The sequence below is a fragment of the Nerophis lumbriciformis genome, linkage group LG25 (genome assembly GCF_033978685.3).
Source record: "Nerophis lumbriciformis linkage group LG25, RoL_Nlum_v2.1, whole genome shotgun sequence".
Lineage (NCBI taxonomy): Eukaryota > Metazoa > Chordata > Actinopteri > Syngnathiformes > Syngnathidae > Nerophis > Nerophis lumbriciformis.
The window spans coordinates 5,740,904-5,757,959 of NC_084572.2; the positions used below are offsets into that span (position 1 = coordinate 5,740,904).

General features: G+C 40.0%; 1 protein-coding gene across 3 annotated transcripts in view; it reads right to left on the reverse strand.

Moving 5' to 3' along the window:
* Positions 1 to 16,009, reverse strand: part of sypl1 (synaptophysin-like 1) — a 40,089-nt gene extending 24,080 nt beyond the window's left edge. For all 3 annotated transcript variants that reach the window (XM_061983615.2, XM_061983613.2, XM_061983612.2), the window contains exon 1: positions 15,762 to 16,009. In XM_061983615.2, the coding sequence (XP_061839599.1) occupies positions 15,762 to 15,830 (69 nt within the window). In that variant the 5' untranslated portion in view covers positions 15,831 to 16,009. The remainder of the gene's footprint in view (positions 1 to 15,761) is intronic.
* Positions 16,010 to 17,056: the final 1,047 nt, after the last annotated feature.

The window sequence follows — 17,056 nt, forward strand, 5'->3', positions numbered from 1 at the left end:
CGCCCCCATAGAACAGGAAGCGCTTCTTCTTCTACTGTAAGCAACCACCCGCCCGCGTAGAAGAAGAAGAAGCGCGCGGATATTACGTTTCATTTCCTTTGTGTGTTTACATCTGTAAAGACCACAAAATGGCTCCTACTAAGCGACAGGGATCCGGTTCATGAAAAGACGCAATCTCTCCATCCGCACACGGACTACTATTTCACAGCAACTGCCTAAAGACTTTCAAGAAAAGCTGGCTACTTTCCGTGCATATTGTAAAAACAAGATAGCTGAAAAAAAGATCCGGCCAGAGAACATTATCAACATGGACGAGGTTCCACTGACTTTTGATATTCCTGTGAACCGCACTGTGGATACAACGGGAGCACGTACGGTGAATATTCGCACCACAGGGAATGAGAAGTCATCCTTCACTGTGGTTCTAGCTTGCCATGCTAATGGCCAGAAACTTCCACCCATGGTGATATTCAAAAGGAAGACCTTGCCAAAAGAGACCTTTCCAGCCGGCGTCATCATAAAAGCTAACTCGAAGGGATGGATGAAGAAAAGATGAGCGAGTGGTTAAGGTAAGTTTACGCGAAGAGGCCGGGTGGCTTTTTTCACGCAGCTCCGTCCATGTTGATATACGACTCCATGCGCGCCCACATCACGCTGGTTTTTAATATATTATTAAAGTTTGACTGACCTATCTGACTGTTTTTTTGACATTCCTTTAGCGCAGTTAGATGCGGCTTATAACACGGGGCGTCTTATAGGTGGACAAAGTTTTGAAATATGCCGTTCATTGAAGGCGCGGCTTATAACCCAGGGCGCCTTATGGTGCGGAAAATACGGTAAACACAAGACATATATATACTCTATTAGCCACAACACAACCAGGCTTATATTTAATATGACACAAATTAATCCCGCATAACAAACACCTCCCCCCTCCCGTCCATATAACGCGCCAATACAACTCAAACACCTGCACAACACACTCAATCCCACAGCCCAAAGTACCGTTCACCTCCCCAAAGTTCATACAGCACATATATTTCCCCAAAGTCCCCAAAGTTACGTACGTGACATGCACATAGCGGCACGCACGTACGGGCAAGCGATCAAATGTTTGGAAACGTACTCACGGTACCGTGTCTGCGCATCCAACTCAAAGTCCTCCTGGTAAGAGTCTCTGTTGTCCCAGTTCTCCACAGGCCAATGGTAAAGCTTGACTGTCATCTTTCGGGAATGTAAACAATGAAACACCGGCTGTGTTTGTGTTGTTGTTGCAGCCGGCCGCAATACACCGCTTCCCACCTACAGCTTTCTTCTTTGCTGTCTCCATTGTTCATTGAACAAATTGCAAAAGATTCACCAACACAGATGTCCAGAATACTGTGGAATTTTGCGATGAAAACAGACGACTTAATAGCTGGCCACCATGCTGTCCCAAAATGTCCTCCACAATCCGTGACGTCACGCGCAGACGTCATCATACCGAGACGTTTTCAGCAGGATATTTCGCGCAAAATTTAAAATTGCACTTTAGTATTGGCATGTGTTGCAATGTTAAGATTTCATCATTGATATATAAACTATCAGACTGCGTGGTCGGTAGTAGTGGCTTTCAGTAGGCCTTTAATATGTTTGTGTGGAAACTCTTTCGGTACACAACACCTCCAAACCGAACCGAACCCTCCGTACCGAAACGGTTCAGTACAAATACACGTACCGTTACACCCCTACTCACATGTATACAATAAGTGACATCAGGACCAATCGGTGCCCTCACATGTAATGATTGACTGCATGACTAGTAACTAATATGCAGACTGTGTTATACAGCAATGACTCACATGTATTCCCGGTAAGGTCTATTCAGGTGTACTGGAGAGGAGGCTACGCCGGATAGTCGAACCTCGGATTCAGGAGGAACAGTGTGGTTTTCGTCTTGGTCGTGGAACTGTGGACCAGCTCTATACTCTCGGCAGGGTCCTTGAGGGTGCATGGGAGTTTGCCCAACCAGTCTACATGTGCTTTGTGGACTTGGAAAAGGCATTCGACCATGGGAGTGCTCAGAGAGTATGGGGTAACGGACTGTCTTATTGTGGCAGTCCGCTCCCTGTATGATCAGTGCCAGAGCTTGGTCCGCATTGTCGGCAGTAAGTCGAACACGTTTCCAGTGAGGGTTGGACTCCGCCAAGGCTGCCCTTTGTCACCGATTCTGTTCATAACTTTTATGGACAGAATTTCTAGGCGCAGTCAAGGCGTTGAGGGGATCTGGTTTGGTGGCTGCAGGATTAGGTCTCTGCTATTTGCAGATGATGTGGTCCTGATGGCTTCCTCCGGCCAAGATCTTCAGCTCTCACTGGATCGGTTCGCAGCCGAGTGTGAAGCAACTGGGATGGGAATCAGCACCTCCAAGTCCGAGTCCATGGTTCTCTCCCGGAAAAGGGTGGAGTGCCATCTCCGGGTTGGGGAGGAGACCCTTCCCCAAGTGGAGGAGTTCAAGTACCTCGGAGTCTTGTTCACGAGTGGGGGAAGAGTGGATCGTGAGATCGACAGGCGGATCGGTGCGGCGTCTTCAGTAATGCGGACGCTGTATCGATCCGTTGTGGTGAAGAAGGAGCTGAGCCGGTCGATCTACGTTCCCATCCTCACCTATGGTCATGAGCTTTGGGTCATGACCAAAAGGACAAGATCACGGGTACAAGCGGCCGAAATGAGTTTTCTCCGCCGGGTGGCGGGGCTCTCCCTTAGAGATAGGGTGAGAAGCTCTGTCATTCGGGGGGAGCTCAAAGTAAAGCCACTGCTCCTCCACATGGAGAGGAGCCAGATGAGGTGGTTCGGGCATCTGGTCAGGATGCCACCCGAGCGCCTCCCTAGGAAGGTGTTTCGGGCACGTCCGACCGGTAGGAGGCCACGGGGAAGACCCAGGACACGCTGGGAAGACTATGTCGCCTCGGGATCCCCCGGGAGGAGCTGGACGAAGTGGCTGGGGAGAGGGAAGTCTGGGCTTCCCTGCTTAGGCTGCTGCCCCCGCGACCCGACCTCGGATAAGCGGAAGAAGATGGATGGATGGATGGACTCACATGTATACAATGAGTGACATCAGGACCAATCGGTGCCGTCACATATTGACATGTAGACCGCCCGACGACTGCATGACCAATGACTAAAATGAGTGAAATCCTGACTAATGTAACGTCACACACACAATAATAATAATAATAATAATAATAATAACTGGGATTTATATAGCGCTTTTCTAAGTACCCAAAGTCGCTTTACATGTAGAACCCATCATTCATTCACACCTGGTGGTGGTAAGCTACTTTCATAGCCACAGCTGCCCTGGGGTAGACTGACGGAAGCGTGGCTGCAATTTGTGCCAACGGCCCCTCCGACCACCACCTATCATTCATCATTCAATTCACCGGTGTGAGTGGCACCGGGGGAAAAGGGTGAAGTGTCCCGCCCAAGGACACAACGGCAGCGATTTTTTGGATGGTAAGAGGCGGGGAGCGAACCTGCAACCCTCAGGTTTCTGGCACGGTTGCTCTACCCACTACGCCATGCCGCCCACAATGACATGACAATGACTGACATGTAGAGCGGACAACGACTGCATGGCTAGAATACAGACTGTGTTGCCACAATGGTGACTGACATGTGACATGCAGACCGCCCAATGACTGCATCAACAAAGGGAGGCGGGACTTTCACAGAAAACCAGAGTTTTTGTTTTTTTTAGGTGGTTAAAGTGAAACTTTCCAGGAAAAAGTGCTAACTGACCAACGCTGCACATGTGATGGCTCCAAGGGATGCCAGAGAGAGAGAAGTGGGGGCAGGGTCTGATGGAGGAGACCATGTGACATTAATACTCTCACACACACACACACGCACACACACACACACACACACACACACACACACTTCATTCTTCCAGGCACTGCTGCAGCAAACATGAATTACTGCGAGAAAAGACGGGAAACAAGATGCTAGTCAGTATTTTTAAGGGCGTGTTCTCCGAAAAGTGCTGACTAGTCCAGGGCAGCCCGGGTTTAGACCTCAAGAGCCTCATGCACACTTCAAACACACACACACACACACCTCCAGGCCTTCAACCAGATGTTTCTCCATATGCACTTCCTGTTTCACTCGTTTTTTTTTGTTCCCCCTCCTACACGCGAGGCGGCACAAATATGGCGGGCGACATCTATGAATGGCCCTCGCTCCTTCGCCTCCTTCCTGTTTACGTTTGCAGCCATTCACATCTCCAGGGACGCGGCGTTTATTTACTGGGAAGTGCACAGGAACCAAGATGGACGCCGCATTCCATCGGCAGTGACAATGGGACGCTTAAAACTACTTCCTGTTTGAGCCACATGCGAGATAGCTAGGGGGAAAAAAAACGGGTTTATTTGTGAATAATTCCATATGAAAAAGGTGAACGCGCACAGAAAGTACAAGTCTGGTAGCTGCTTCTCTCGTAAACAAGTCATCACATGACAACAACAAAGCGCCCTGACAACAAACATGTGATGTCGTGACGACCATCTTGACTCGGTTGCGAGCAAAATCAGACATATTTGTTTATTAATATGTCCGCTGCATCGCACTGTTATTCCCAGTGAGGAATTATTATTATTATTATTATTTATTTATTTATTTTTTTAATTTATTTTAAAAACCTTTATTTATAAATTGCAACATTTACAAACAATTGAGAAAAAATAATAATCAAAATAAGTAGAAAAACAGTACAAAACAGCGCCAGGGGGTTGTAAACTCAATAAAGTAACTAAAATAGAATGTAGAATATAACAAAGTGCAAAGCCATAGGCTCACACAAGTTCTGTAAATAATTTAAATTCCAGTGGTGAATTATTATTTTTATTTATTTTTTGGGGGGGGGGGGGGTTATAAACCTTTATTTATAAATAATAATCAAAAACAGAACAAAATAGTGCCAGTGGGTTGTAAACTCAAACTAAAATAGAATGCATATATATATATATATATATATATATATATATATATACACACAATTCCAGTGGTGAATTAGTATCATTATTATTTTATTTTTATTTTATAAACCTTTATTTATAAATTGCAGCATTTACAAACAATTGAAAAATAATAATCAAAATAAGTACAAAAACACTACAAAACAGCGCCAGGGGGTTGTAAACTCAATAAAGTAACTAAAATAGAACGCAAAATATATATATATATATATATATATATATATATATATATATTGCTTGCTTGCTTGTGGCTGTCCATCGATTACGATGATGACGTTGCTCCAGTAATGGGTTATTGAGGGGGGTTTCGTATATGCCATTGCATGTGGCTGTGCAGGCCAATGCGTGACCCGCATGGTTTGCCACATGTGGGGCAGATGTAGTCCACGCTTGAGAGGGGGGCCCCTGCAGCGCGTTGATGTCGCTGTAAACGTTGTTGTTTTCTCCTCTCAGTGGTCTGCTCCTGGAGATGAGCAATGCCGGCGTGACTGCAGTTGCGCCAGGTGTGGCGATCAGCAGCCAAGACTTCCAGTGCGGAAGGCTGGATAGCACAGCGCTTCAGGAGGGTTTTTATGTGGTCCTTGTAGCGTTTCCGCTGACCCCCAGGAGACCTACAGCCTTCCTGGAGTTGGCCGTAGAGGATCTGTCGGGGGAGCCTCTGGGTGGGCATGCGGATTACATGCCCCACCCAGCGCAGATGTCTTAGCGCAAGGAACACTTGGATGCTGGGTGTTTGGGTCCGATCATAAATATCCACATGTGGGACTCTGTCCTGCCAGGTCAGACCCAGGATCCGTTGCAGGCAGCGGATGTGGTATCTCTCCAGGATTCTGACGTGCCTTTGGTAAGGGGTCCAGGCTTCCGAGCCGTATAGCATTATTATTATTTTATTTTTATTTTATAAACCTTTATTTATAAATTGCAGCATTTACAAACAATTGAAAAATAATAATAATCAAAATAAGTAGAAAAACAGTACAAAACAGTGCCAGGGGGTTGTAAACTCAATAAAGTAACTAAAATAGAACGCAAAATATACATATATATATATATATAAAACAAAGTGCAAAGCCATAATCTCACACAAGTTCTGTAAATAATTTATATTCCAGTGGTGAATTATTATTATTATTTATTTATTTTAATATAACCCTTTATTTATAAATAATAATCAAAAACAGTACAAAATAGCACCAGGGGGTTGTAAACTCAAACTAAAATAGAATGCAAATATATATATATATATATATATATATATATATATATATATATACAATTCCAGTGGTGAATTAGTATTATTATTATTTTATTTTAATAAACCTTTATTTATAAATTGCAGCATTTACAAACAATTGAAAAATAATAATAATCAAAAAAATAAATACAAAAACACTACAAAACAGCGCCAGGGGGTTGTAAACTCAATAAAGTAACTAAAATAGAACGCAAAATATACATATACATATATATATATATATATATATATATATATATATATATATATAAAACAAAGTGCAAAGCCATAATCTCACACAAGTTCTGTAAATAATTTAAATTCCAGTGGTGAATTATTATTATTATTATTATTTTTTTGCAACATTTACAAACAATTGAGAAATAATAATAATCAAAAACAGTACAAAACAGCACCAGGGGTTGTAAACTCAATAAAGTAACTAAAATAGAATGCAATATATATATATATATATATATATATATATATATATATATATTTATATATATATATATATATATATATAAGTGCAAAGCCATAGTCTCACACAAGTTCTGTAAATAATTTAAATTCCAGTGGTGAATTATTATTATTATTTTTATTTTATAAACCTTTATTTATAAATTGCAACATTTACAAACAATTGAGAAATAATAATAATCAAAATAAGTAGAAAAACAGTAAAAACAACGCCAGGGGGTTTTAAACTCAATAAAGTAACTAAAATAGAACGCAATATATATATATATTGCGTTACTGCACTGGCTTCCTGTGCACTTAAGAAGTGACTTTAAGGTTTTACTACTTACGTATAAAATACTACACGGTCTAGCTCCGTCCTATCTTGTCGATTGTATTGTACCATATGTCCCGGCAAGAAATCTGCGTTCAAAGAACTCCGGCTTATTAGTGATTCCCAGAGCCCAAAAAAAGTCTGCGGGCTATAGAGCGTTTTCTATTCGGGCTCCAGTACTATGGAATGCCCTCCCGGTAACAATTAGAGATGCTACCTCAGTAGAAGCATTTAAGTCCCATCTTAAAACTCATTTGTATACTCTAGCCTTTAAATAGCCCCCCTGTTGGACCAGTTGATCTGCCGTTTCTTTTCTTTTCTCCTCTGCTCCCCTTTTCCTTGAGGGGGGGGGGGCACAGGTCCGGTGGCCATGGATGAAGTGCTGGCTGTCCAGAGTCGGGACCCGGGGTGGACCGCTCGCCTGTGCATCGGCTGGGAACATCTCTACGCTGCTGACCCGTCTCCGCTCGGGATGGTGTCCTGCTGGCCCCACTATGGACTGGACTCTTACTATTATGTTGGATCCACTATGGACTGGACTCTCACAATATTATGTCAGACCCACTCGACATCCATTGCTTTCGGTCTCCCCTAGAGGGGGGGGGTTACCCACATATGCGGTCCTCTCCAAGGTTTCTCATAGTCATTCACATCGACGTCCCACTGGGGTGAGTTTTTCCTTGCCTGTATGTGGGCTTTGTACCGAGGATGTCGTTGTGGCTTGTGCAGCCCTTTGAGACACTTGTGATTTAGGGCTATATAAATAAAGATTGATTGATTGATTGATTGATATATATATATATATATATATATATATATATATATATATATATATATATATATATATATATAAACAAAGTGCAAAGCCATAGTCTCACACACGTTCTGTAAATAATTTAAATTCCAGTGGTTGAATTATTATTATTATTATTTATTTAAATTTTATAAACCTTTGTTTATAAATTGCAACATTTACAAACAATTGAGAAATAATAATAATCAAAAACAGTACAAAACAGCGCCAGGGGTGGTAAACTCAATAAAGTAACTAAAATAGAATGCAATATATATATATATATATATATATATATATATATATATATATATATATATATATATATATATATATATATATAACAAAGTGCAAAGCCATAGGCTCACACAAGTTCTGTAAATAATTTAAATTCCAGTGGTGAATTATTATTATTACTATGTATTTTTTTTTTTTAATTTTTTTTTTTTTTTTTGGGGGGGTGGGATTTTATAAACCTTTATTTATAAATTGCAACATTTACAAACAATTGAGCACCAGGGGGTTGTAAACGCAAACTAAAATAGAATGCAATATATATATATATATATATATATATATATATATAAAACAAAGTGCAAAGCCATAGGCTCACACAAGTTCAGTAAATAATTTAAATTCCAGTGGTGAATTATTACTGAGTGAGTTTTAATCTCTAACTCTGTCGCTCGAAGGGCAGGACCACGGAACCCTTGACACTTTCAAAACATAAAAAGAAGTCCATCGTTAAAAGTTCACTAACTAAATATTACATTAGTGTATTTTTGGGGGGACAAAACGATGCAGATGTGAGGTAACCGTATTAAAACACTTCACTAATGTAATGTACCCTTGATGTTTTGTTAATATTTACACCAGTGATTCTCCAACCGCACTGGTAAGTGGGCTCCATCTAGTGGTACACCAAAGAATCACTTCATTTAATTTTCAAACACTGTGTTACTGTTCAAAAATATTGAAAAAATACTAGTCAAATAAAACTTCTGCCTTGTTTTAAATGAACACTTAGGCCAGGAGTTGGCAACCCAAAACGTTGAAAAGAGCCATACTGGACCAAAAAATACAAAAAACTAATCTGTTTGGAGCCCCAAAAAATGGGAAGCCGTGTATAAGTCTTATAATGAAGGCAACGCATGACATAAGTGTCTATATTATCTATAATAGCCTACTATCAAAATGACGCAGGCCGAAGCAAATCTTTGTTGACAGAAATGTTTATTCTACACATTTGGCAAGCTAGGTAACATTTGCTGTGGTCTGGAACAACATGGCACGCAAACAACTATCTGAAATGCAGCCAATACTACATACAGATAATGTGTCATGAAACATGCAAAACTACATTATATACAAAGAGGATAAAAGTAAAGGATATTAAACGAGCTCAAATATAGCTACAAATGAGGCATAGTGATGCAATATGTACATACAGCAAGCCTAAATAGCATGTTAGCATCGATTAGCTGACCAAATATGTCTGATTAGCACACCAACAAGTCAATAACATCAACAAAGCGCACCTTTGTGCATTCACGCACAGTATAAAACGTTTGGTGGACAAAATTAGACACAGGAGTGGAAGATTTTACATGTAAACAAACTGTTGAGTCACAGTCCACACTATGGTGAGTTCACGAACCACCGAAATGAGCAGGACAAAACGATGTTCACCAAATACCGTCATCAGTGAAGCGTACACTTGAACATATTAAAGTTAAAGTACCAATGATTGTCACACGCACACGAGGTGTGGCGAAATTATTCTCTGCATTTGACCCATCACACTTGATCAGCCCCTGGGAGGTGAGAGAGGAGCAGTGAGCAGCAGCGGTGGCCGCGCCCGGGAATCATTTTTGGTGATTTAACCCCCAATTCCAACCCTTGATGCTGAGTGCCAAGCAGGGAGGTTATGGGTCCCATTTTTATAGTCTTTGGTATGACTCGGCCGGGGTTTGATCTCACAGCCTACCAGTTAAACAGTGGTAGTTCTAACAATTGGGAAGGTTTGTTGTCATGTTTGTCCTCAAACAAAAAAACATACTAAAATGAAAAATTTGTTTTTCCACCCCCATCTTTTTCCATTTTCAATCCTTTTTTAAAAATGCTCCAGGGCGGCGCTAAAGAGCTGCGAGTTACCGACCCCCGACTTAGGCCTATTACGCTACTGTATTTTAATGTGGGGCCATTACGGTGGTACTTGGAGAGCCACGTGTTTAACAAGGTGGTACTTTTGACTACACTGTTAATATAATTATTATGGGCAAAAAAAGTACAGGTATGCTTCAAATTTCGGCACTACCAACCAAAATAAAAATAAATCCACATTGTGTGAAGTACTTTTTAAAAATTCGGTTGTATTTGGACTTCATTAATACCATGAGTACTACTTATATGGACTAAAATATGCATGTGTACTACATACAAGGGTCCAAAAGTCAACTTTGAGGATCCCCACTACAAAAATTGGGCTCCAAAAAGCAACAAGTATGTCACCAAAGTGAAAAGTACTAATGTAAAAACACTACAAATGTATAGTTAGCTACTTTTGAGACGTATATCAATGTTTTTTTTTAAACGCAGAGTTCCTGCAGTTTAGAAGAAAAGTCAGCAAAAAAAAAGGGAGGCGGGGGAAGAAAAAAAGCAAAGAACCGCACCTCTTGTTCCCCGGTTCTGACCCACTTTACTTGCAGTCATACACTGACCAAATATAATAATAGATTAGATTTTATATAGCGCTTTTCTATTGTTAGATACTCAAAGCGCTCAATATGTCTGATTAGCACTCCTCACAAGTCAGTAACATCAACAAAGCGCACCTTTGTGCATTCACGTACAGTATAAAACGTTTGGTGGACAAAATGAGACACAGAAGGAGTGGAAGATTTTACATGTACACAAACTGTTGTGTCACAGTCCGCACTATGGTGAGTTCAAGAACCGCCGAAATGAGTAGGACAAAACGATGTTCACCAAATACCGTCATCAGTGAAGCGTACACACAAACATATTAAACAGTGGTAGTTCTAACAATTGGGAAGGTTTGTGTCATTTTTGTCCTCAAACAAAAAACATACTAAAATTAAAAATGTGTTTTTCCCTCATCTTTTTCCATTTTCAATACTTTTTTAAAAAATGCTCCAGGGAGCCACCAGGGCGGCGCTAAAGAGCCACGAGTTGCTAAAACCCGACTTAGGCCTATTACGCTACTGTATTTTAATGTGGGGCCATTACGGTGGTACTTGGAGAGCCACGTGTTTAACAAGGTGGTACTTTTGACTAGACTGTTAATATACTTATTATGGGCAAAAAAAGTACAGGTATGCTTCAAATTTCGGCACTACCAACCAAAATAAAAATAAATCCACATTGTGTGAAGTACTTTTAAAAAATGTGGTTGTATTTGGACTTCATTAATACCATGAGTACTACTTATATGGACTAAAATATGCATGTATACTACATACAAGGGTCCAAAAGTCAACTTTGAGGATCCCCACTACAAAAATTGGGCTCCAAAAAGCAACAAGTATGTCACCAAAGTGAAAAGTACTAATGTAAAAACACTACAAATGTATAGTTAGCTACTTTTGAGACGTATATCGATGTTTTTTTAAACGCAAAGTTCCTGCAGTTTAGAAGAAAAGTCAGCACAAAAAAAAAAAGGGAGGGGGAAGAAAAAAAGCAAAGAACCGCACCTCTTGTTCCCCGGTTCTGACCCACTTTACTTGCAGTCATACACTGACCAAATATAATAATAGATTAGATTTTATATAGCGCTTTTCTATTGTTAGATACTCAAAGTGCTCAATATGTCTGATTAGCACTCCTCACAAGTCAGTAACATCAACAAATCGCACCTTTGTGCATTCACGTACAGTATAAAACGTTTGGTGGACAAAATGAGACACAGAAGGAGTGGAACATTTTAAATGCACACAAACTGTTGTGTCACAGTCCGCACTATGGTGAGTTCAAGAACCGCCGAAATGAGTAGGACAAAACGATGTTCACCAAATACCGTCATCAGTGAAGCGTACACACTAACTTATTAAACAGTGGTAGTTCTAACAATTGGGAAGGTTTGTGTTATGTTTGTCCTCAAACAAAAAACATACTAAAATGAAAAATGTGTTTTTCCCTCATCTTTTTCCATTTTCAATACTTTTTAAAAAATGCTCCAGGGAGCCACCAGGGCGGCGCTAAAGACACACGAGTTGCTAATACCCGACTTAGGCCTATTACGCTACTGTATTTTAATGTGGGGCCATTACGGTGGTACTTGGAGAGCCACGTGTTTAACAAGGTGGTACTTTTGACTAGACTGTTAATATACTTATTATGGGCAAAAAAAGTACAGGTATGCTTCAAATTTCGGCACTACCAACCAAAATAAAAATAAATCCACATTGTGTGAAGTACTTTTAAAAAATTTGGTTGTATTTGAACTTCATTAATACCATGAGTACTACTTATATGGACTAAAATATGCATGTGTACTACATACAAGGGTCCATAAGTCAACTTTGAGGATCCCCACTACAAAAATTGGGCTCCAAAAAGCAACAAGTATGTCACCAAAGTGAAAAGTACTAATGTAAAAACACTACAAATGTATAGTTAGCTACTTTTGAGACGTATATCAATGTTTTTTTTTAAACGCAGAGTTCCTGCAGTTTAGAAGAAAAGTCAGCAAAAAAAAAAGGGAGGAGGGGGAAGAAAAAAAGCAAAGAACCGCACCTCTTGTTCCCCGGTTCTGACCCACTTTACTTGCAGTCATACACTGACCAAATATAATAATAGATTCGATTTTATATAGCGCTTTTCTATTGTTAGATACTCAAAGCGCTCAATATGTCTGATTAGCACTCCTCACAAGTCAGTAACATCAACAAAGCGCACCTTTGTGCATTCACGTACAGTATAAAACCTTTGGTGGACAAAATGAGACACAGAAGGAGTGGAACATTTTAAATGCACACAAACTGTTGTGTCACAGTCCGCACTATGGTGAGTTCAAGAACCGCCGAAATGAGTAGGACAAAACGATGTTCACCAAATACCGTCATCGGTGAAGCGTACACGCAAACATATTAAACAGTGGTAGTTCTAACAATTGGGAAGGTTTGTGTTATGTTTGTCCTCAAACAAAAAACATACTAAAATGAAAAATGTGTTTTTCCCTCATCTTTTTCCATTTTCAATACTTTAAAAAAAATGCTCCAGGGAGCCACCAGGGCGGCGCTAAAGAGCCACGAGTTGCTAATACCCGACTTAGGCCTATTACGCTACTGTATTTTAATGTGGGGCCATTACGGTGGTACTTGGAGAGCCACGTGTTTAACAAGGTGGTACTTTTGACTAGACTGTTAATATACTTATTATGGGCAAAAAAAGTACAGGTATGCTTCAAATTTCGGCACTACCAACCAAAATAAAAATAAATCCACATTGTGTGAAGTACTTTTAAAAATGTGGTTGTATTTGGACTTCATTAATACCATGAGTACTACTTATATGGACTAAAATATGCATGTATACTACATACAAGGGTCCAAAAGTCAATTTTGAGGGTCCCAACTACAAAAATTGGGCTCCAAAAAGCAACAAGTATGTCACCAAAGTGAAAAGTCCTAATGTAAAAACACTACAAATGTATAGTTAGCTACTTTTGAGACGTATATCGATGTTTGTTTTTTTAACGCAAAGTTCCGGCAGTTTAGAAGAAAAGTCAGCGCAAAAAAAAGGGAGGCGGGGGAAGAAAAAAAGCAAAGAACCGCACCTCTTGTTCCCCGGTTCTGACCCAGTTTACTTGCAGTCATACACTGACCCAATATAATAATAGATTAGATTTTATATAGCGCTTTTCTATTGTTAGATACTCAAAGCGCTCAATATGTCTGATTAGCACTCCTCACAAGTCAGTAACATCAACAAAGCGCACCTTTGTGCATTCACGTACAGTATAAAACGGTTGGTGGACAAAATGAGACACAGGAGGAGTGGAACATTTTAAATGCACACAAACTGTTGTGTCACAGTCCGCACTATGGTGAGTTCAAGAACCGCCGAAATGAGTAGGACAAAACGATGTTCACCAAATACCGTCATCAGTGAAGCGTACACACAAACTTATTAAACAGTGGTAGTTCTAACAATTGGGAAGGTTTGTGTTATGTTTGTCCTCAAACAAAAAACATACTAAAATGAAAAATGTGTTTTTCCCTCATCTTTTTCCATTTTCAATACTTTTTAAAAAAATGCTCCAGGGAGCCACCAGGGCGGCGCTAAAGAGCCACGAGTTGCTAATACCCGACTAAGGCCTATTACGCTACTGTATTTTAATGTGGGGCCATTACGGTGGTACTTGGAGAGCCACATGTTTAACAAGGTGGTACTTTTGACTAGACTGTTAATATACTTATTATGGGCAAAAAAAAGTACAGGTATGCTTCAAATTACGGCACTACCAACCAAAATAAAAATAAATCCACATTGTGTGAAGTACTTTTAAAAATGTGGTTGTATTTGGACTTCATTAATACCATGAGTACTACTTATATGGACTAAAATATGCATGTATACTACATACAAGGGTCCAAAAGTCAACTTTGAGGGTCCCAACTACAAAAATTGGGCTCCAAAAAGCAACAAGTATGTCACCAAAGTGAAAAGTACTAATGTAAAAACACTACAAATGTATAGTTAGCTACTTTTGAGACGTATATCGATGTTTTTTTTAAACACAAAGTTCCTGCAGTTTAGAAGAAAAGTCAGCAAAAAAAAAAGGGAGGAGGGGGAAGAAAAAAAGCAAAGAACCGCACCTCTTGTGCCCCGGTTCTGACCCAGTTTACTTGCAGTCATACACTGACCAAATATAATAATAGATTAGATTTTATATAGCGCTTTTCTATTGTTAGATACTCAAAGCGCTCAATATGTCTGATTAGCACTCCTCACAAGTCAGTAACATCAACAAAGCGCACCTTTGTGCATTCACGTACAGTATAAAACGTTTGGTGGACAAAATGAGACACAGAAGGAGTGGAACATTTTAAATGCACACAAACTGTTGTGTCACAGTCCGCACTATGGTGAGTTCAAGAACCGCCGAAATGAGTAGGACAAAACGATGTTCACCAAATACCGTCATCGGTGAAGCGTACACACAAACATATTAAACAGTGGTAGTTCTAACAATTGGGAAGGTTTGTGTTATGTTTGTCCTCAAACAAAAAACATACTAAAATTAAAAATGTGTTTTTCCCTCATCTTTTTCCATTTTCAATACTTTTAAAAAAATGCTCCAGGGAGCCACCAGGGCGGCGCTAAAGAGCCACGAGTTGCTAAAACCCGACTTAGGCCTATTACGCTACTGTATTTTAATGTGGGGCCATTACGGTGGTACTTGGAGAGCCACGTGTTTAACAAGGTGGTACTTTTGACTAGACTGTTAATATACTTATTATGGGCAAAAAAAAGTACAGGTATGCTTCAAATTTCGGCACTACCAACCAAAATAAGTAGTACTTTTAAAATTGGGGTTGTATTTGGACTTCATTAATACCATGAGTACTACTTATATGGACTAAAATATGCATGTATACTACATACAAGGGTCCAAAAGTCAACTTTGAGGATCCCCAACTACAAAAATTGGGCTCCAAAAAGCAACAAGTATGTCACCAAAGTGAAAAGTACTAATGTAAAAACACTACAAATGTATAGTTAGCTACTTTTGAGACGTATATCGATGTTTTTTTTTAAACGCAAAGTTCCTGCAGTTTAGAAGAACAGTCAGCAAAAAAAAGGGAGGAGGGGGAAGAAAAAAAGCAAAGAACCGCACCTCTTGTTCCCCGGTTCTGACCCACTTTACTTCCACACACACACGCCGAATAAGAGCACACTTACCCACTCCACCAGCTTGACGAAGCCCAGGGGCTCCTTCAGGGGGGACACGTTGAGCCGAAATCCCGTCATCACGACTCCGGGGGGCGGGGAGGGGGTCCAAGAAGTCGAAGACCGAGCAAGCGGTGCCTGAAGTGTGTTGAAGTGATGTTGCTCCAACAGGACAGGGAGGCAAGAAAGTGGGCGGGGCTTAGGAGCGTGACGTGTTGCGCTGCCCTCAAAAAAGGAAGGCGGCACTGAAAGAGGTTACTTGTTTCTTTACAGTACACAAATAAGTCATGGTTTTTTTTTTTCTTTTTTGGTTTTTTTTTCTTCCCTAACACGAGTGGATGATTAATTGTATTCGTCGTTTACATACCTTCGAGAACCCGCACGGATAAGGTCCAAAAATGCCAGTTAAAAAGTTAGTTTCGACCCCACTGAAATAGTTGACCTTTTTTTTTTGGAATATGCGCATGCGCATAGCCTCGTCGGTCTTATGACTTTCCAGAACAAAATCGTCAACATTCTTTCATTAAAATGACTGGAATCCCCGACTAAATAAATACACAAGACATCATCCAGTTAGAAGAATCATTATCTCTGGAGAGCATCAAGAGCCGCGCCTTTTTCTGGTTAAAAAAAAAAAAATACGATTGATTGATTGATTGAAACTTTTATTAGTAGTACATATTCCGTACAATTGACCACTAAATGGTAACAACCGAGTACGTTTATATATCGTTATAGGAATACCTCATACTTAATATTTTAAGGCCCCGTTTTTCTTGTGTTGAAATATTAAATATATATGTTTTTCATAACAGTCACTGAGGCGAAAGTGCGGATGAGAGGCAAGAAATGAGCACACACGCAATGCATGCTGGGAAATGTAGGAACTCTTGTTTAAACTTATTCAGAAATGTTTCTTAACCATTAAAGACAACAGTTTAATCGTTTCAAAAAGCAGTTTTATTGTTTTTAAGAGGCTGAAATGGCTAAACAAATATTTATCTGTTCTTTGACTAGGTCCGAAAAGAAAAAAAAAAAAAGATTTAATTTGAGGATCGTTGACTATTTTTTTTATCGGGTTTACATACTAAAGAAAAGTTGACAACAGCACGTCCTGCTGGCCAAAGTTAGAACTACACCCAAGGCTGTGACCCTACTCAAAGATCATTTACGTGACAAACTCATCGTGTCGTGACAAGTCAAAGATCCTCTAAGTAACGGCTTTTGCAGTATTAAAAAATTTAAAAAAAAAGAGTATGCAGGTAAGATTTTTTCATCTAAAGGATCTTTGACCTGCATTTTTACAG